The sequence below is a fragment of the Hetaerina americana genome, unplaced genomic scaffold, assembly GCF_022747635.1.
Source record: "Hetaerina americana unplaced genomic scaffold, ioHetAmer1.1.p SCAF_7, whole genome shotgun sequence".
NCBI classification, from domain to species: Eukaryota; Metazoa; Arthropoda; class Insecta; order Odonata; family Calopterygidae; genus Hetaerina; species Hetaerina americana.
In genome coordinates, this window is record NW_027287316.1 from 28,774,536 (window position 1) to 28,793,979 (window position 19,444).

The following is a 19,444-nucleotide window of genomic DNA, read 5'->3' on the forward strand; positions in this document are numbered from 1 at the left end:
TGATATTAAGTGTAAGCCCATAAATTCACAATGTGTATTCCTTCAGAGAATTTTCTTAATCAAATAATACTGCTTTAAAAGATGTTAGTCATTCACCTCCTTGCAGCTGTCAATTTCAGGTTATGTAAATTGCTAAAGGAGGTCAAATTAAATGATTACCTCCTTGACTGGTGAATTTCATAATTTGTTTGAAAAAAAGGTTAAAAGGGGAACAAATTACGTAGAATGGTATGAAATACCTTAAATAAATAGAAATACACTCTCTTGGTATCACCATCTTCTTCTCTGTGCATACTCATAAATATATTTTCAACATCAACCACCATGCTTAAAAGACGATTAACCTCATCTTCAGGTAAATTTTCCAGGTGCCTGACGTGAGCCTCTGTAAAAAATGATAATAACACCAATGAAATTTAAATATCTGATTTTCGTACTATCATCCCCTTTCAACAAGTAAGATTTAATACAATAAAACATCAAAAGGAGAACGACATTACACCAACCTAGCACATGATTACAACTTCTACATGGATCACTAAAATTTGCAAGAGATACAGACACATCAACATGGGGTGGCTTTGTTGGTGGGGTAGGAGTTTTCCAACCATTACACTTGCATTCTTCCTCCTGTGAAAACAATAAATTATTAGACTTGTAAACTAATTTCTAAAAATAAATCAGGGCTAATATTGAACGTTTATATTTCTTTAGACTTCAAGTTACATAATTGCTGGAGTCCTCATAAACGTATAGCTTAAAGTAGAACTCACAGTACCAAACATAATTCTATTTGCATTACCTGACAGGCTGAATATATGGCTAGCTTCAAAAGCTTTTTATTCCTTTGCCAATTTCTCAGTTGCTGTTTTCTTTGTTGAATCCTTTGCAGATTGGACTGCCTGGAGGTTTCTAAGGGCTTTGAACCACCCTCGGGACCAGTAGGAACCTCTGGTTGTTCCGACATATTGCCTAAATATAAGGAAAATGATAATACTATGGGACTAACACCATGCGAAAGGCATTCTTTTAATAATATGACACTAAATGTCATTCCAAAACTGGTAATTCAATGACCACAACAGCGAGGATTAGAAAAGTACCGGAGAGTGTTATTTTTACTCCTGTCACCGAAGTTGTAATTCGAGCACTGGAACTTTAAAACTTTGCTTTAAAACACATGTTCAAATTCAAAAGTCAACATAAACAATCCGAGATCACTGTGACAAGAAGAAACAAGCGAAGCTCGTCTGTGTTGGATGAGAAATTTGAAAAAAATAATTGATAAATTTTAAATTACTTTGCGTAAAAAATTAAGATTGAATTAGGAATAACAGTAAAAATGAATTTATTCGTTATAAAAATTTAAATATGGTTTAAAAATTGTGTAACGATATGATATTGTTCAATGTTGTGACTAAATTTTTCATAATTGTCGTCTATTTCAGGTCTCAACTGTTACTTAAAGCGGTATGTCTGGTATGGCTGGGAATGGCGGTATAAGCAGAAGGAGGCGAATGTGTGTGTTTGTCATGCGGCGTAGTCAGTGACTTGCGATTATTAAATAACTCCGTAGATTAGCACAAGCTTTTCTTAAAACCTGTAAAAATAAAGTATTTACATCATGCCGGAAATTAAAGTAACACCGTTAGGTATGTTTACTGCATAGTTAGCCACTTGCTTTATTTACAATGGGCATAGCTGCATGTGGCACATATCAAAAATTATCTTTAACCGATGGTTCTTTCACAGGCGCTGGACAAGACGTTGGGCGAAGTTGTATTTTAATATCTATTGGTGGAAAAAATATAATGTTGGATTGTGGAATGCATATGGGCTATAATGACGAGGTACAAAATCATGATGCCATGAAACAGAAATCAATATGCAAGCATTCTGAGAGCGTTTTAAACGATTTTTTCCTTTCACAGCGAAGATTCCCCGATTTCACCTATATAGCGCCAGAGGGGCCAGTCACTAGTTACCTGGACTGTGTGATCATCTCTCATTTTCATTTAGACCACTGTGGGGCGCTACCATTTTTGACTGAAATGATAGGATACACCGGGCCAATATACATGACCCATCCGACAAAGGCCATAGCACCTATATTGCTGGTATGTGCTATTAAATATAAATGTTATTTCAATCGCATCCCTTTTATGGTTTGAGATGAGTTTTGTCCCACTGGCCTTATCACAAACTATTATTTTACAGGAAGATATGAGGAAACTTATGGTAGAAAGGAAAGGAGAAAGTAACTTCTTCACATCACAAATGATTAAGGATTGTATGAAGAAAGTCATTGCTGTGACTCTCCACCAGACTGTAATGGTTGACAATGAACTTGAAATAAAAGCCTACTATGCAGGCCATGTTTTGGGAGCAGCAATGTTTCGTATTCGTGTGGGCTCCCAGTCACTAGTGTATACGGTAGGTGTGGCTATGATTTTTTTAAATTTATGTTCGATATTTACAATGCCTTTTACTGAATTTATACTTCGGTGGGCATGCAAGAGAGAATCCTTTATGGATGAATTCTGAATGCTTATTAGGTTTATTTTTTCATCTAATTGGACAAGGTCTAGTTATGACAAACTTGTGATACTTTGCACATAGTATTGTCCTACCTTTTAGCACATTCCTTTTATCCAAAAAAGGAAATTACTTTCTTACCGAAGCCTCCGACCAATCACTATTGTTAAGATCAGTCCACCCATCAATGTAGGTTTGTTATATATTGAAGGAGTAAACTCGTTCTCATAGACAGGATCTTCTGTAAGCCCTACCTTAAAAAACACTTCTCGTATGTGTAGCGTAGAGCGCTACACATACGAGATTATTAACCTAGCTTATAACCTAGATTATTACACTATTAACCATTCTTCAACTCCGTATATACTAGCCCTCTTCATTCAATTGAACAAGTCCGTTCTCTTCTTGCCACTATCTGTATTATCCAATTTTCTTCCATTGATCATAGTCTTCAACATTGCCACTCAATATACCCTACATCCATTTATCTTGCTTTTAATTTCTCCAAGCAGAGGAGACCCTCAAATGTGTAGGGTCATCAGTGTCAAATAGATTGAAGGGTAGGAAGATATCACCACAAAAGGTCCATGAAGCATGTGTTCCTTAGTAAGGTGGCTGCAAAGGGATTCATCCCCAGTGGAATTGTCATTTAAAGTGATGGTGTCACATTTGAAACACTATTGAAGAAGTTTAAAGAAACCGCCTCACTTAAATACTGGACTCAGTTGAATTGTGCATGTGTCATCCCTAGCCGTGAGAATGGCTAGAGGTCATCATCACCAAAAGTCAACTAACATGTGTGCTGTTTATTTATGCCTCTTTTCAATTTTGAATTTTGATTGGTGGCAATGCAAGCTCTCATATAAATGGAACATATGAGGTCTGTAAACAAAGCAATGAGACTGATTTTTTAAAAATTTTTTCATTCAAATAGAATTACAATTTTATATTTTCACCCTCAAAATAACTTCCCTCTGAAGCCACACAGCACTGGAGATGGTTTTTCCACTCATAGCACTGCTGGAACTCCGATACTGGAATAGCCTTCAGCTGGTCGGTTACAGCCGTTTGAATGTTTTCGACTGTCCCAAAATGAGTTCCCTTGAGGTGATTTTTCAACTTGAGGAAGAGAAAAAAGTCACAAGGACTCAAGTCAGGCGAATAAGGAGGCTGAGGAGCCAAAGGAATGTTTATACTGGCCAAAGACTCATTTATTGAAATTTCTGTGTGACAAGAAGCATTTATCGTTGATGCAACACCAACGAATTGAGTAGCTTCAGGCATGATGTGGTGGAAGTTGAACATAATGAATAACTGATCGAAGCACTTTTCCACTTGATAAAATTTTTTATTTTACGACCGGGTTTCAATGTATTACATCATCATCAGGTAAAAGACGGCACACAACTTCAGTTTGTTACCTGATCTACATAATACCCTGCAAGCCGCCACAAGGGCGTGTGGCGGGGGGTGTTAGGTCACCAACCGTAAAAAGGAACAATACCACATGCATTACAACATTATGGATAATTACACCCACAGCAGCGCACACACTCATGCAAAAATCCCTTCATCCAACACTCATGCAAACACACATACCATAAACCAACAAACAACTGCACCCCAGGATGCGGCACGAAAGCCATCCAACAACATGCAAGCCAGGACAGGACAACCCAGTTGTAAAACCAAAAAAATTTTATCAAGTGGAAAAGTGCTTTGATCAGTTATTCATTATGCAACTCCAAGTTGTTCTTGATGTTTGGTCTCACACGAATAACCTTTTGTTGAAGTTTTTCATGAACCTCTGTAAAATTGTTGATTGATCTCTTGGCCTTGAGGTAGAAACTCTTTGTGGACGATTCCGTGGAGATCAAAAAAACAAATGAGCTTGCATTTGATCTTAGACTTCCTCATCATTGCTATTTTGGGCCTTGGAGAGGTTGAAGTGTGCCACTCCATGCTCTGGTGCTTCGTTTCTGGGTCGTACTCAAACACCCAAGACTCGTCACCAGTTATTACATGTTCCAGAAAATGGGGGTCATTATCAATCGAATCCTAAAATTCAAGGCACCTTTCCCTCCTGAAGTCCTTTTGGTCTTGCGAAAGGTTTTTTGGAACCATTTTTGCACAGATTTTTCTCATTCCAAATTCATTGGTCAAAATCTGATGAATGGTGATTTGAGTCAAATTCAATTCTTTCTAGATCATTCTGACTGTCAACCAATGATCTGAATGCACAATATCCCGAATTCTGACAATGTATTCATCGATTCTTGAAGATGAAGGCCTTCCGCTTCTTGGTTTATCTTCAACTGACTCTCTTCCTTCTGAAAATTCCTTAAATTACCAAAAAACCTGGGCTCCTGACAAAACGCTATCTCCATAGGCCTGCTAAAGTTAAGCAAGAGTTTCCGTTGCACGGTGCCCAAGTCTAAAGCAAAACCTGATAGCACACCATTGATCAAAATTGATTTTTGAAAATATTTAGAACACAATAGAAAAAACTGTTTCACCAAGAAAAATCACTACGGACAACCAAATGACTCAAAGCGAGTTCAAACCTGTACTGAAGGCTGATAACATGTTCCCCTGCCACCCCTCCAAGCTCAGCGACTCCAGTGTTGCCAGATCGATTGCTACGATGCCAGTCTCATTACATAATTTACAGACCTCATACATTGTCGAGAATACAGTAAGCATCATACTAACAGAATCTTGACTAACAAGATACAGAATTTGGAGAATGCAAAACCCAACCTCAGCCAGTCCCCTTATTGACCCTGTTGGAGGAAATTTGGATGATGCACTTAGGCCTCATGCCCCAGTAGTGAGAGATAAATTTTCAGCAGTGCTGAGCAGCGATTCTGGCCCCACACTCATGAAAGAAGCTGCTCAGATGTTAGATGGTGAATCCATGCAATGGAAGAACTCAATTATTGAGGAACTCTCTTTGCACTAAATTCTTATATGATAGTATGCATAGCACATGTCCTGTGATATGGAGTATGTGTTTTCTTTGGATAAGGACTTGCCATTCCTGGCTGCTGGACAAAAATATGGTGATAAAACTTGTGATCAGCTTCTGTTAGCAGATTGTTAGACTGGACTGATAAAATGCTATGCGAGATGGCGCAACTTCATGGTGAATATGAGTAGCATAGAGTGCATTCATTTTCTTGTTTAATATAACCTTTATTAACCACCAGAAACTTGTCTTAAATTGAACTTATCTGTGAAAATATCTCTCGCCCCTCATATCAGAAAACTTGTTGTACATCAGCTTGTGAAGGCAATTTTAATAATCAGTAATTGAGAGAAGAGTAAAATTAATATAGTTTTTGTGTACAGTACAGTGCACAGTACAAATTTTAGAGGCTTTATCTTGCCATTGTATCACTTTTTCTCTACTTTTTGAAATACATGTAAATGTTTGCATATTTGAAGTTGATTTAATTATTAACTGCTTGCTGTTTTCATGAATTTTTCAGGGGGACTACAACATGACTCCTGATAGACATTTAGGGGCTGCGTGGATTGACAAATGTCGTCCAGACCTCCTTATCTCAGAGTCGACCTATGCCACCACGATAAGAGATTCAAAGCGGTGCAGGTACGTGTGTTATTTTTCAAATAATTTCATGGTATTTTTATCTTATGAGCGTTTAGATAATGAATTTTACATGCTTTGAGTCCTATCAGCTTTGATGATTTCACAAGGTCAATAGAAGTGATCCCTATTAAGCAGTTTTAACTTTTCTAGATTTTGATAATCTCAGCGTCAATGTGTTGTTATATTTGGCTGAATTTAAACAAAATGTAGTTTAGTATAATGGGAAGAGTTCACCCCAGCCGTACTCTTATAAATGGGCAAAGGATGGGTGGGGGATATCATTTATGTATTATATTTATACGGCCGTAGTTACCGTTCGCTTTGTATGTAGTTTAGTAGTTTCTGGTTATTTCTTTTGACCTTTTGAATACAGTAAGAATATTATCTGATTCTTAATCTTTTTTATGTATTCTCTCTAAAATTGATTTCATGATTAGTCTGTATTATAAAAGTAATTTCATGTATTTAGTAAAAAATCCAGAGTAATTATGTATTTGCAGAGAAAGAGATTTCTTGAAGAAAGTTCACGAATGTGTGGATAGGGGAGGCAAAGTTCTTATTCCAGTATTTGCCCTTGGAAGAGCCCAGGAATTATGTATTCTCCTGGAAACCTATTGGGAAAGAATGAATCTTAAAGTTCCAATATATTTTGCGGTGGGACTGACAGAAAAGGTTGTGCCAATTTTATCTTTTGCAACAGCATTAATTTTCATTTGCATCCTCATTTATGATAATTACTTAATTATCTATTTTTAATTTTTAAAGGCTACAAATTATTACAAAATGTTTATCACATGGACCAATCAGAAGATCAGAAAAACCTTTGTACAGAGGAATATGTTTGACTTCAAGCATATTAAACCATTTGACAAAGCATACATTGAGAATCCAGGGGCTATGGTTGTATTTGCAACACCAGGAATGTTGCATGCTGGCCTATCTCTCACCATTTTCAAGCATTGGGCGCCTAATGAAAACAATATGGTTTGTTATTTTTTTAAAAGTTTAAATTAATATCATTTTCTGTTACAGGAGACATTACTGTTGCTCAAAAAGTTCTGCTATCAAAAAAAAATCATGTTGTACCTTTCTCCAGAAGTGTATAAACAAGTGTGTTGTTTCAAATTATGTGTACGAATAGTTCTCACTATAGTGATTTCAAAAAGTAATTTCTGTTCAAGTATGCTTAAAGCAACTCTTTTCTCTTAGGTCATAATGCCAGGATTTTGTGTCGTGGGAACAGTTGGGCATAAAATTCTCAATGGTGCAAAGAAAGTAGAATTGGAAAACAGGCAGATTGTTGAAGTTAAAATGTCTGTTGAGGTTGGTATCTATTGTGATCATTAATTGAATTTATTAGCTTTTTAGTTTTAGTTTTTATAGTACCTTTGAACTTGGCTAATTCTGTAATTGGTTCTAACAATATGACATATACCTACTTTGACTTGGTTGCAAAATTATTTCATTCTAGTACATGTCATTCTCTGCCCATGCTGATGCCAAAGGTATAATGCAGCTTATCCAGTACTGTGAGCCTCGTAATGTCTTACTTGTCCATGGTGAAGCCGAAAAAATGAAATTTCTCAAAGAAAAAATTAAGCAGGTAAGGTTTCAAGTAGCCGTAGGATAACATTCATCATCAGGATTTCAAGCCTAAGATTGGTTTATTGCAATCTTCCATTCTTGTCTATGGAATAACATTATCATAATGTAAACACCATTTCATTTTATTTATTTTTAAATCCACCGAACAGAATTATCATTGTGGAGACGTACACTCAAGCTCTATGTGGAGGAAAACCCACTTCAATGGGAACCTACAATCTCTGAAACAGTTGTTGATGGCATTTATGCTGTTTCCACAGAGACTTAGTTTTTTGGTGGTTGGGTGGATGACCTTCTGTCGCCTTTCCCATCTGCCGAGGGTGCTGGACAGTGATAAGAATAATCTAACCCAATAAGAATTTTCAGACTGAGGCAAACTCACTATATTGCCTTAAAATGCACAAACAAAAAACGAGTGTGTAAATACTAATATGCTCTGGATAGCGAGAGTAGCATCAGTCAGAATTTTAATGAAACTTTCTCTCTGATTCACAAGAATTTTGAACCTTTGTTACCTCATGCTACTGTGTAGGCTTCCAATTGGTTTCCACCATGCTAAAGACTCTTTAACTGGTGGCAATAGCTCTAGTTCCTATATCCACCAATTAGCAGTTTGCTGAGTCTCTATGCCATGAAAATAGTTAATGCTGATTTCTTCATTCACAGCCCTATTTACTTCTCCTGTACCCCAATGAAAATTTATTTACAATAATTCTTGTTTCCATAAATCAGGAGTGGGAGGTATTTTTTGGTCAAGGCTAGACTGTTGACTTCCTCAGTATTGATGAGCCAAAAACCCCAAAGCCTCTGTAACTCCCTAGGTTTCAAACATTGTTACAATTACTTCATTAGGGATATTGGCCAACAGTGTATCTGTTGTAATGAACAACCTCCATGAGCTTTAGTTTGCCAACCCCTGCCCTAAGATGTCACATAATATGCATATAGTACCTTGTTATAACATGAATCTTCAAATATATTAAGTCTGGTTATTTCTATAAAGTGATAAGTTGGTGTCTTTGGTGGCTGGCCTTTTCAGCTCTTTGAAGTAGACCAACTGTGAAAAGAACTGGAGAAAAGAATTTTCCTTCCTTATTCTATTCATTGTCAATTTAGCAATGGCGTTCCATCTCATTGTATTAGAAATGTTAGAAGTCAGACAGGTGCACATAAGTAATTGTATTGTCTGTTATTACAGTATATTACATATACCCTTTTCAACACTACTGAAAGCAAACAGTATACTATGACAATTTGTTGTCTCTGGTGTAACTGTTGTAATTCCACACACTAAAGGGTGGGGAATTACAAAGTCAATAATTTCATTTCAGTAAGTTTACTATTAGTCTTACCTTCCTCTTTGACCTCTTTTATATGATTCCAAGCAAGCTTACTAACCTAATTAACAAACGTTACCTAATTAACAAACATTGAATGGTGAAAAAATAGACTTTACATTTAGAATGCGTTACTAAACAAATGCATAATATACTCTGACAATTCTCTTTTTGTTGTGAAGCTGTATAGAAAATATTTGGTTCGATTTGCATGTTCTACATTAAACTTCTTACAAGAGTTTAATGTAGAACAAGTTGAACATCACTAATAATGCATCATTAGAACCTGTAGTGTACCAGATAAATGATTTTCCCTGATTACTGATGGTTACTTAAAAATGTACTGAAGCTAGCACCTAACTCCTCCAATCTACCTTTAATATACCCTGGAACTCAGGACATGTGAAACCCTGGTACATGAAAGTGCTTAAAAGTAACTGTTTCAGGAGCTTGTACCTCCTATCTCTGTCACTATCTAAATCTGGAATCCAGGAAATCTGAAATTATTCTCATGATATTAGTGCCTGATTACCGATTGGTGATGGTCAACCTGTAATTTTCTAAAGCAAAAAACTTCAAAAATAGTGGTGTCCAGTAAAGAAATTATTCTTTTAATCCAGCTGGTAAAAATGATTTTACCTATTGAAGCAAATGAAATACTAAGTGAATATTGTGTAGCTGATGCTGTTCAAATTTATATAATGAGGATAAAAATTCTTCATTTTTAGAGTATGTGATTATTAGCATTAAGAAGTTCAGAGTTAGCATTTGCAATTTTCAAATTAATTTTGTGTAGCAAAGTGGTGGTCAACGAAAAAATGTAGGACGGATTTTCCTAAATAATAAATAAAATACATGGTTGAATTTAAGCCTTATGTCTCAGTTTTTTGTCTGTCATTAGTCCACAGTATTTAAATCAGTACAAGTATTTAGGCAATAAAGTTTAATGTCCCACATGTCTCCACTCTTTCTCCTTTTATGCAAAACCTTCTGTCTGTCGAAGGTTGTATTAGCTAATAATATTTCAGTACCTCAATTACTGAGGCTCAAATGCACTACAAAGAAGTGGAACTTCATCCTCAAATGGAGGAGGGCAATTCATCAAATACTGTTGCATCTCATAATCATTCATTACTGAAACTTGCCCATTCTAATTTCAGGCATCCTCTAGTAAAATTTGGAAAAGTTATCTTGAAGTGCAGTTTTGAGTTATATTCATATCAGTAGTAGAAAATATTTGTTTAAACATGAGAAATGCTCATTCATCATAGAATGCAGTGCCATTGGGAAAAGTCTAGCAGTATCCATTGCAAAGTAAAACTTAATTTGTGTTAAGGCCCACATTTAACTATTTATTTTGTTTATCTTATATTCGTTTCACTGTGCATACACAGGAATTTGGTGTTGAGTGCTACAACCCAGCGAATGGAGAAACCTGTTTGATAAATAGTGTACCTGATATTCCTGTGGATGTGTCATTATCTTTGCTGAAAGAGGAAGCAGCAATCCATGATCGATTACCACCAGATCCCAAGCGCCAGCGATTAATCCATGGTGTGCTGGTCATGAAGGAGAATGTAAGCTCTTTGCAATATCAGCCGTAATATTTGGAGCCCAATGATGTCACTGAATTTCTAATTTGTATAAATGTTTACTGTGCATTTCTGTTACGCTGAAGGAAATACAATGTAATGTTTCCGTTGCAGTCCATGCATCTAATGAATGTTGAAAGGGCTTGCTCTGAAGCTGGCATCAGCCGACACCAAATTAGATTTACCTCAACCATCACTTTAGATGATCCAGGTCCCCCAAGCCGAACTGCCGAAAAGCTTCAACAATTAATATCAGGGTAAGGAATGGATTTTATTTAAAGAAGTAACAATGCTTTTCCTCACAATTTTAAATAGATTTAATAATGAGTCATTTGGAATTAGTCTTGTGCGAAACTCTTAAATCAATTGGATATTTACCATGGTTGCTTCCTAACATGATAGTTCTCTACCAGGTATCATTAGCGCCAATCTATTTATTGTCACATCAGTCAATTTTTTTATCTGTTTCAAAGTGTTTTATATATTAGTTCGTTTCATCAGAAATGAATTTTCTTGTCCTCATCTGGCTTAAATTATGCACTTACAGAAATCAAAGTGAATGAGAAAACAGGCACTCAAATCATATTTGAAAGAAAATTTTAATGTTAGTTAATTTTTTTTAAATTCAACAATGTTAAGTTTTTAGGTTAATGCTTTAGGTTCCTCTAATTTGAAATTTGTAAGGCATCTTAAAAACCTCACATGATTTTTATTGTTATCATTGAACTACAAAGAGACTTTCAAATTATATCTAAATCCTGTGCAAACATCAATTCTATAACTGTGAATGAATTCATGTCTTTCTCTTGTGATAAATAGTTCTATTCTTATGTACACTCTTACTGCTCCTGTGTGTTTTCTTTTTTATTTGAGACTATCATTTGTATTCAAACTCCAATTGCATTTGTATTTGTGTCTTGTCTGGAATATTTGCAAGCAATGTGACGTGTTCCATGCATGTCTCAATTATGTCTTTTAGGAACCAATAAACATTAATCAATCAAACAAGTGATCACAAATTCCAGCAAATTTTTCATGTACAGTTTTATTAATTCTCTGTGACGTGGATGAAACCAGGTGAAGGAAATTTATAATTTTTTGGTCTTTTGCATTAACAGTCATCTCAAGGATTGGAGTGTTCAGCTAACTGAAGGTTCTTCTATATCCGTTGAAAGTGTTCTCATTAAAGTGGAAACTACAGAGGATGACCAGAAAAATGTTCTAGTGTCTTGGACAAACCAGGTTTGATATATATCACTTGTGCATACTTTTTATTTTTGTCCTTAGTATATTTTCTTTTTATGTTTACTTTCTTTCTTTTCTTATATTATAAAAATTTAAGATCAATTTCTAAGTGTAACAATCATTCGCCTTCAGAATGATTTTTGCACTTTTGAAATATGTGTTTGTTTGATCACTCATCAGGTAATAGTTGTTAGGGACCATCCAAAATGTACATTTAGGTGGTGAGTTACCAATGATGAAACAGTGAAAATGGATGAATTACAAAACAAACGTAGCTCTGTTAGGGGTAGAGAGACGGTTGTAGGGACAAATTTGAAAATAGGGAATTGGACATATGGCATTTTAAGCCGCAATGCAATGTAAAAGGTAGAGATAAAGGGGAGAATTTTAGACCAGTGAAATAGACAACAATATCAGGCATGTTGAATGGAATAAAGGAACACAGAAAGTATGTGAAGTTGAAGGGTAGCTTGTGGTGGTGCAAGGTGTTCTGCTCTGTTAGGTGAACAAAGCTGTGAAACTACAGTTCGATCTTGGTTCTATTAAAAAACCTGCCTTGATTGGTGAACTGTCATTAATAATAACTTATGAAGACAATAATTTTCACCATGCTCAGGAAAGATCATAAGGAGTAGATGATATTATGCTGTTAAATATCATCCCATTAAATGTGAAGAGTGAAAAAATACTTTGCCAGGAATTATGCAGAATTTTTATCCTAAGTTTGATAGGACACTTCATAGTATGCTACATACTTTTATTATGTAAAGTATATTTGAGGGTAAAATTCCAAGCCATTGAATATCTTTGTTCCATTTGATATATCTCTAAAGTATATACACTGATCACAATAATTTATGATAAATAATTGAATAATAACAAATATAATTTATTTTTATAGATATGAATAAATATGTCATTACTTAATGCAGTTGCATTTTGGCTGTTTTTTTACAAAGGTGTCATGTATATTATTTCAGGATGAAGAATTGGGTAGCTACATCCTGGAACTTCTTCAAAACATGGGACGATAATAAAACTGCGTGAAATATGTTGTGTATGTCAAAAAGTGTTTGTATGACATATAATGGCAATCCAGGACGCAGTTAATAACTATTTTATTATGTGTATTGAATTTTTCATTATTTAATAATTATGACACTCTTGAAATTGTAAATTATTGTGATTGTTTTAGACATTTGTGAAGTTCTTTATCTCTTATTTGTAAATACATAGCAATAAGAATGGAAGTAATGATATATTTAATAAAAATCTACTATTTTTGTTGTACCTTGAGTAGGTTGAGTATTAAAAAATATTTCTGAACATTTTATTTGTCATTATTTTTTAACTGAAGAAGCTAAAATAAAGAAAGAAATAAGGTAAACCAGGGTTGCTCATTTCAACCATGAATGTGTAAATTGAGAAGAGAATTAATGCAACCAGGGATGTGATAAAAAGGTGGTTTACAAATTCAAGGACAGATGGCAAGCATGCTATGATCTCATGACAATGTGACTATACTGGCCAAGGAGAAAGATGACTTTTCAAGAATACCTGCAAAATGGAATAAGGGATATAAAAGAAGACAACCTCAAGAAAATCAAAAGTTAATGGCCTGAAGTCAACATAGAAAAGAAAATATCCAAGTAAGACCAGTAGATTTTTAGGAAGTGTACAAAGACACACTGGAGCAAATGGAAAGGATATGCTATTTAGTCAGCAATAGAAAAGGTAAGGCAAGAGTTATTTAGTAAGCAGAATGGGAATGAAGATGCCTTCCTATTTGAAGAAGCTATTACCTCCTTGCAGGCAATATTGATGGCTATGTAAATGCTACCGAAGAAGGCTGAAAATGAAATGGATTTATGAGTTGGAGAAGAGTTGTGAAGGAAGGTTTAAGGTGAACAAGAAGCAAATAATGAAAAATGTCAGAGCAAGTAACTAAAGGGAATGACAAGATATACTGCAAACCAATGCTAGGTATATATAACTTCTAATTATGATTTTTAACAAAGTCTGCAAGTTGTGACAGGACCTAATCATTTAAGGTAAGATCTGATCAGAAGTAATTTATCAGACTAGGAATAAGAGATTGAAGAAATAATTTATTAAGAAATTTCTAAGAGGATGAGCTTACCCCTGTAATTTCTTTTAATATTTACTATGTAGCATTAGATTTTCTAACATGCCAGCTGAGTAGTGCTGCATTTCATCAGGTTAAAATTGTTAAGGCCAATCAGGATGCCTTATACTGAACCTTTTGTTTGTCATTGATGAATAACATCCAAATCCCATATTCCAACCACTCTCAAGCATTTTCCACCCTCATTTCTGCTTCCCCCTAAATGTTTCATAATCAATCTCTGATACCACAAGCAATCTATTATATCCAATATTATTTTTCAATTACATATTATGTGATTATTGAAATATGAACAAAATCTATGTGAAAATTGTGCTTAAAACAATTTCCCACAACTCAATAATAATAATAATTCATCTCTGAAAAAGTATACATAAAAAAAATGTAGATAAAGGATTCCTCAAGATGCACAACATAATGTTACTAAATGTACAAATAAATGTGCATTCATTACAACACATTTGTTTACAGTTCCACAATTTTCAAATTATCAATGAAAGATTTTGTGACAACACACTTTTTTATCGTTTTCTTAAACATATTTATTTCATTTCAAATTAATCTGAAAAAAGCACTTTGGCCTAAACATCAAAATTTTAAAATTATGTAACCAAGACGGGGGTTGCGGTAGTCCAGGGGAAGAGTGTTGGACTACTGACCGTGGGCCCAGGTTCAATTCCTAGGCAAGCCTCTCTAGGCACCCTCTGCTACACCCAAGCTTTGTGATTTTTTGGGTACCATATCTTCCTGGGTAACCATAACTGGCACAGGGAAAGGAACTGGCCCATCTACCCTGCTTTGTAAATTTCACATGCCGTATAGGGCTGAGCACTGGGTGAACTCTGCCATCACCTACCAAAACTGACCTTACAGTTGATTACTGTGTTTATATAACAAAGATAATTAAAAACATCCAAGCGCTAGGTCAAAATTTGTGCAGCAACAGTTAACGGATGAACAGAGGCAAAAACGTCTAGACATCAGCCAGGAACTGCTCGATTGTTCATATGATGACCAAAACGTCTTTAAAAAAATTCTCGCAGACTACGAAACCTAGGTTTACGGTTATGATATGTAAACCAAAGCTCAGTCTTCACAGTGGAAGGGGCCATCACCCTCACGATCCAAAAAAGCTCGGATGTCGCAATGGAATATGATGGTGATGTTGAACATTTTTTTTGATTGGGAAGAGATTTCATTATGAAAATGTCCCCAAAGGACAAACAGTGAATGGTCAGCACTCTTGAGCAGTTATGAGAAGGTTAAGACATGCCATGCTAATGAAGAGATAACAAGGGAAACTGTTGGTGTTTTCATTACAACATTTCACCATTGCACACATCCTAAGTTTGTTTTTGGCCAAAAACAGCACACCGGTGATCTCCCAGCTACCCTACTCTCTGTAACTTGCTCCAGCGGGCTTTTTCCTATTTCCTAAGTTCAAATCCCCCTTGAAAGGATGTCGATTTGAAATTATTGAAGACATCCAACAACATTGTACCACAGACTCAAATGCTATCCCAAAAGAAATGTTCCAGGTGGCATTCAAAAGCTGGATAAAACAATGGGCAGGTTATATTGGCAGTCAAGGCTATTGCTGATGAAAATTGCCACTCTAGGTACCTAGATGAGTTTCTATGCAGGATGTGTGAACACAACTATCGCTACCATTAAATCAAGTAATGCATAAAAATCCTCATTCATTGCTTAACATGGACATTAAAAAAAACCCATAAAGAAGAAAAGAGTCAACTTTGAAAAATTTTAATATTTAGCACATCATATCACTTACAAAGAAGAATGAAAATTGTGCATAACAACTACCAGGCACACATTAAATGCTATTAAAACCAATATGGTTCACATTCTTAGCTATAATGAATTTCATTTCTTCTGAGGATTATTACCCTTGATAGGCATTCCCTTTGGTTTAAGTTTGCCAGCCAATATCCTCTTCTTAGAATTTTCTTTTTCTGCTAATATCTGCTCATGTCTTTCAACTGCAAAATCAACTTCTTTGGAATATTGTATAATTTTTTCCTGAAAAAGAAAAAAAAATTCTTATGGAGAGTAGTTCCAAATGTTTTCACAGGATTGCCACATAATTCATGAAAATAAAGCCAACAGCATAAGGTATTACAAATACAGTTTTGTTGTTTACACCGAGTATGTACATATATCCATATTTTAAAATGTAAAACATATGATGGGTTTATAAAAATCTACCTCTACTCTAACAGAATGTGGTGCAGGCATTTGACTCAGATTGGTTGGTTGCCATAGGATGCAAGAGACCCATTGGCTCTCATCAGTTCACGAAGAGTTTGGATATTGCTCGTAAGGATCAAGGCCATTTCCTAACACACTTAGTTCTATTATTGACTGTAAATGAATTCAGTTTAGGGATTTCTACGTATTCATAAGTATGATATATATTTTTCATTTTGCTAGCTCAGAAGTTTTATTTCATTTTTATTTAAATTTTCATGGCTTACTTTTAGCATTTCCTTGCATCAGAGCAATGATTTCTGGGAAAATATATATGTAGGATTTTTGGACTACAAAACTAAGTGATACGGAAGAATGGGATTTCATCTTTCTGATCATAAGGTAAGCAGGGACCTCAGCGTTGACATTTGCTGATGGTTCTCCAAAATCAAATTCCTAATTTCACCAAAACATTTCGGCAAAACTAAACACTACTACCAAGGTAACATACATGCTTTAAATTGGATCCAACAAGAGGAATATTTGGATTTGCAGAATATTCCAAAAAGACTTATAAGCCATGGTCATTAGTAATGCTCATTTTTCAGATATTATGACTATGCTATATACATAAAATAATATAGGACATGCCATCATTATAAGTCAAATTTATGAGATTCAAATTCGATGAAAGATTTTTAACCTGATATAATTAGTGCTGGGTGATCACTACCATCACCTACTAAACCGACCTTCGGGTTGATTACTGTGTTTATGGTTTTTTAATAATATTCTGGACTAGATAACGTTCAGAATATATAGCAACAATATATCATTGTCTTGAGTAGCGTTTTCAAATACTTATAAAAATAATTCTAATACCAATTTTCTCAATTCTAATTAACAAATCAAATGAGAGATGGGGAAATATTAATCGGCATGGAATTTATCCTTACCGCTAATTCTCTTTGCTTCAGCAACCTGGACTTGAGTCTCGTACCGATTGGTGTCGGACGTCCATCTAAATAAGTATAATCTGGGCCGTCTGTCAAGGGACCATAAGAATTAGGATTTTTTGGGAGTCCAGCCCTGTAACGAACAAAGGTAATGCATTTAAAAGAATGTACTTATGGTTAAGGTTAATAAGGTAAACTTATGGTTAAGGGATACTGGTAGTTAAACAATAAACGTATTAACTCCTAATCAGCAAAGTATATTTATAAAATGCTACTCATAGAGCACGGCTAAGATGTAAAACCCAGGGCAATAAGAGACAATAAAATATCGTTTATTTCCTGTTTCAATAGACATCAAGCATGACGAAGATTGGACAAGGTCGCTGTAATGAATAGTATTGGCACTTAACGTGCCATTTTGCAAATTATATTTTTAAATAATTACCGTTCTCTCCAACGTTGATCTATAAGCAAACGGCTAGTAGTAAAAACGTTTCTTGTAGAGGTATATGCCAAACCTGCAGTGAAGAACAAGCAAGACTCACTAAAACGCGTATTTTAGAAATTAATTTTCACAATTGAACGTACTACTCATGATGTTTACTTACGAATAGAACATAACATTGCTCCACACAACAGATTTCTCATTACGCTATACTATGTAAAAACAATGGTCTACGATCATAGTGGTCCCAGCACACCGATAGCTATTTATGAGGATAAAATTGAGATTGGTATTGCAAGAAATAATACAAATAAGGAAACCCTGAGAATTACCCAAAAATTCAACACTTCTAAGAATGAAAACATCTGCATTACCACCAATTACTAAGACCTAGAAAATGTATTAGTAGTCACAGTTTCTTACTTGACCAATCCTTCTAGTTCGAATAGTTGAGTAATGAAATAATGGCCCATCGCCGTCAATGGGTGTATGTCCCTGTGGCGCAGTGGATAGCGCGTTGGACTTCTAATCCAAAGGTCCCGGGTTCGAATCCCGGCAGGGATGAACTTTTTACTAGATTACTTTTTTGCGGTGAAAGAAGTAGATTGTGCTAACAATAACAATTTACCCAAAAATGAACCACCAATTTTTTGCAAAGTAAAATGTGGGCATAAATGGACATTACTCAAGTGTAAAACACTACTTTTTCCATTGAGTTCTCATCCTATTTGTAGCAAATATTTTTCTTCCCATACAGAAGACAATCATATAAAAAAAATATAAATTCCATGGTTGATAATGAGCACAATAAGAAATGTGATAATGAGCACAATAAGAAATGTACATGGAAACATATGTTCTCTAATTCCTTGTGATACCTTATAAGCATTTTTCTGAACCATTTTTACATATTCATGTACATCAGTAAATTATAACATGGAAGGTAAAAATAATTTTTGCATAGGAAACTGTAATTATTGCAAATTCCAAAGAAACTGTAGGAGATGCCACAACAGTGAGTTTTAATGGAGTCATCTGCTAATATCCATTTCAATGCAACAATTTCGGAGTGTAAAAATCATTTGCCTTGACCGGGATTCCAAACCGGAACCCTCAATGGCCGGTCGAGTGCTTTAGCCAGTTAAGCTGATCTTTAAGAGGACCCCTTGATAGCTTTACTGGCTAATGCACTCGACTGGACATTGAGGGATCCAGGTTCGAATCCCGGTCAAGGCGAATGATTTTTACACTCTGAAATTGTTGCATTGTAATTATTACATTATTCAGTACCCAAGTAAATAAATATGCAGTAGTGCCTCCTTTATTTTCTCCTGAAGATATGGTATAGTTATTAATGAAACAATGTCTCTTTTCAATGAATTTTTTCCAAAAAAAAGGAAGGATAATAAAATAAAAATATTCACACACACACTTGAAGAAGCTTTTCAAAGAGCAGGTCAAAAGATAGCCCTATTGAGAACACAGGAAAGAAGATAAAAATTGATTTCACAGATTCAATGAGACTTTCAGATTTCAGAGGCAATGTGTTCTATTGAATACCATAATATTATGATAGAATCAATATAGCCATGGAAGGATTCAAAACTGGGTAGCATTGAGGACTGCTAACCATGACCGATAATCATTTATTACAACTGACAACCAAGAGGGCGCACAGCAGTCAACGAAGCTGATCATTTGTAGAATGAAAATCATTTCATTATCAGCCATTAATTTCCAATTGATTTATGCATTTCCTTAT

General features: G+C 35.1%; 3 protein-coding genes and 1 non-coding gene across 6 annotated transcripts in view; 2 read left to right on the top strand and 2 right to left on the bottom strand.

Annotated features, from left to right (window-relative positions):
* Gcn5 (Gcn5 acetyltransferase) overlaps positions 1 to 1,235 on the bottom strand; it is a 31,427-nt gene extending 30,192 nt beyond the window's left edge. Inside the window, exons 1-4 of the mRNA XM_071595590.1 lie at positions 1,104 to 1,235; positions 803 to 972; positions 507 to 630; positions 240 to 385 (exon numbers count right to left, since the gene is read on the bottom strand). Of these exons, the coding sequence (XP_071451691.1) occupies positions 240 to 385; positions 507 to 630; positions 803 to 967 (435 nt within the window). The 5' untranslated portion in view covers positions 968 to 972; positions 1,104 to 1,235. The remainder of the gene's footprint in view (positions 1 to 239; positions 386 to 506; positions 631 to 802; positions 973 to 1,103) is intronic.
* Positions 1,236 to 1,490: 255 nt separating this feature from the next.
* IntS11 (integrator complex subunit 11) lies at positions 1,491 to 13,195 on the top strand. Its single transcript, XM_071595011.1, has 13 exons — positions 1,491 to 1,652; positions 1,753 to 1,850; positions 1,932 to 2,117; positions 2,218 to 2,433; positions 6,027 to 6,148; positions 6,649 to 6,820; positions 6,914 to 7,132; positions 7,358 to 7,471; positions 7,620 to 7,751; positions 10,485 to 10,667; positions 10,797 to 10,939; positions 11,801 to 11,924; positions 12,908 to 13,195. Exons 1-13 carry the CDS (start codon positions 1,625 to 1,627, stop codon positions 12,959 to 12,961), a joined length of 1,791 nt encoding a protein of 596 aa, XP_071451112.1. The 5' UTR covers positions 1,491 to 1,624; the 3' UTR covers positions 12,962 to 13,195.
* A 2,626-nt stretch (positions 13,196 to 15,821) lies between these two features.
* On the bottom strand, positions 15,822 to 18,123 carry mRpL52 (mitochondrial ribosomal protein L52). 3 transcript variants are annotated; one of them, XM_071595220.1, is made up of 5 exons: positions 18,106 to 18,123; positions 17,846 to 17,944; positions 17,683 to 17,755; positions 17,238 to 17,370; positions 15,822 to 16,113 (listed from the first exon to the last, which is right to left on the bottom strand). In XM_071595220.1, exons 2-5 carry the CDS (start codon positions 17,883 to 17,885, stop codon positions 15,958 to 15,960), a joined length of 402 nt encoding a protein of 133 aa, XP_071451321.1. In that variant the 5' UTR covers positions 17,886 to 17,944; positions 18,106 to 18,123; the 3' UTR covers positions 15,822 to 15,957. The 3 variants fall into 3 exon arrangements, with proteins under 3 accessions (XP_071451321.1, XP_071451319.1, XP_071451320.1); XM_071595218.1 differs by having other exon boundaries at positions 18,057 to 18,119; XM_071595219.1 differs by lacking the exon at positions 18,106 to 18,123 and having other exon boundaries at positions 17,846 to 18,101.
* A 50-nt stretch (positions 18,124 to 18,173) lies between these two features.
* TRNAR-UCU (transfer RNA arginine (anticodon UCU)) lies at positions 18,174 to 18,246 on the top strand. Its single transcript has one exon. It is a non-coding gene; the product is annotated as a tRNA-Arg (tRNA).
* The last annotated feature ends 1,198 nt before the right edge of the window (positions 18,247 to 19,444 follow it).

Bases quoted from the DNA above. Each gene is read 5' to 3' on its own strand.
- IntS11 (XM_071595011.1), top strand. From the start codon at position 1,625: ATGCCGGAAATTAAAGTAACACCGTTAG. The intron at 1,851-1,931 runs GTACAAAATCAT...TTCCTTTCACAG, and splicing joins ATATGGGCTATAATGACGAG to CGAAGATTCCCCGATTTCAC. The intron at 7,133-7,357 runs GTTTGTTATTTT...CTTTTCTCTTAG, and splicing joins CGCCTAATGAAAACAATATG to GTCATAATGCCAGGATTTTG.
- mRpL52 (XM_071595220.1), bottom strand. From the start codon at position 17,885: ATGAGAAATCTGTTGTGTGGAGCAATGTTATGTTCTATTC. The intron at 17,371-17,682 runs GTAATTATTTAA...TGTTCGTTACAG, and splicing joins GATCAACGTTGGAGAGAACG to GGCTGGACTCCCAAAAAATC. The intron at 16,114-17,237 runs GTAAGGATAAAT...TTTCTTTTTCAG, and splicing joins TGAAGCAAAGAGAATTAGCG to GAAAAAATTATACAATATTC.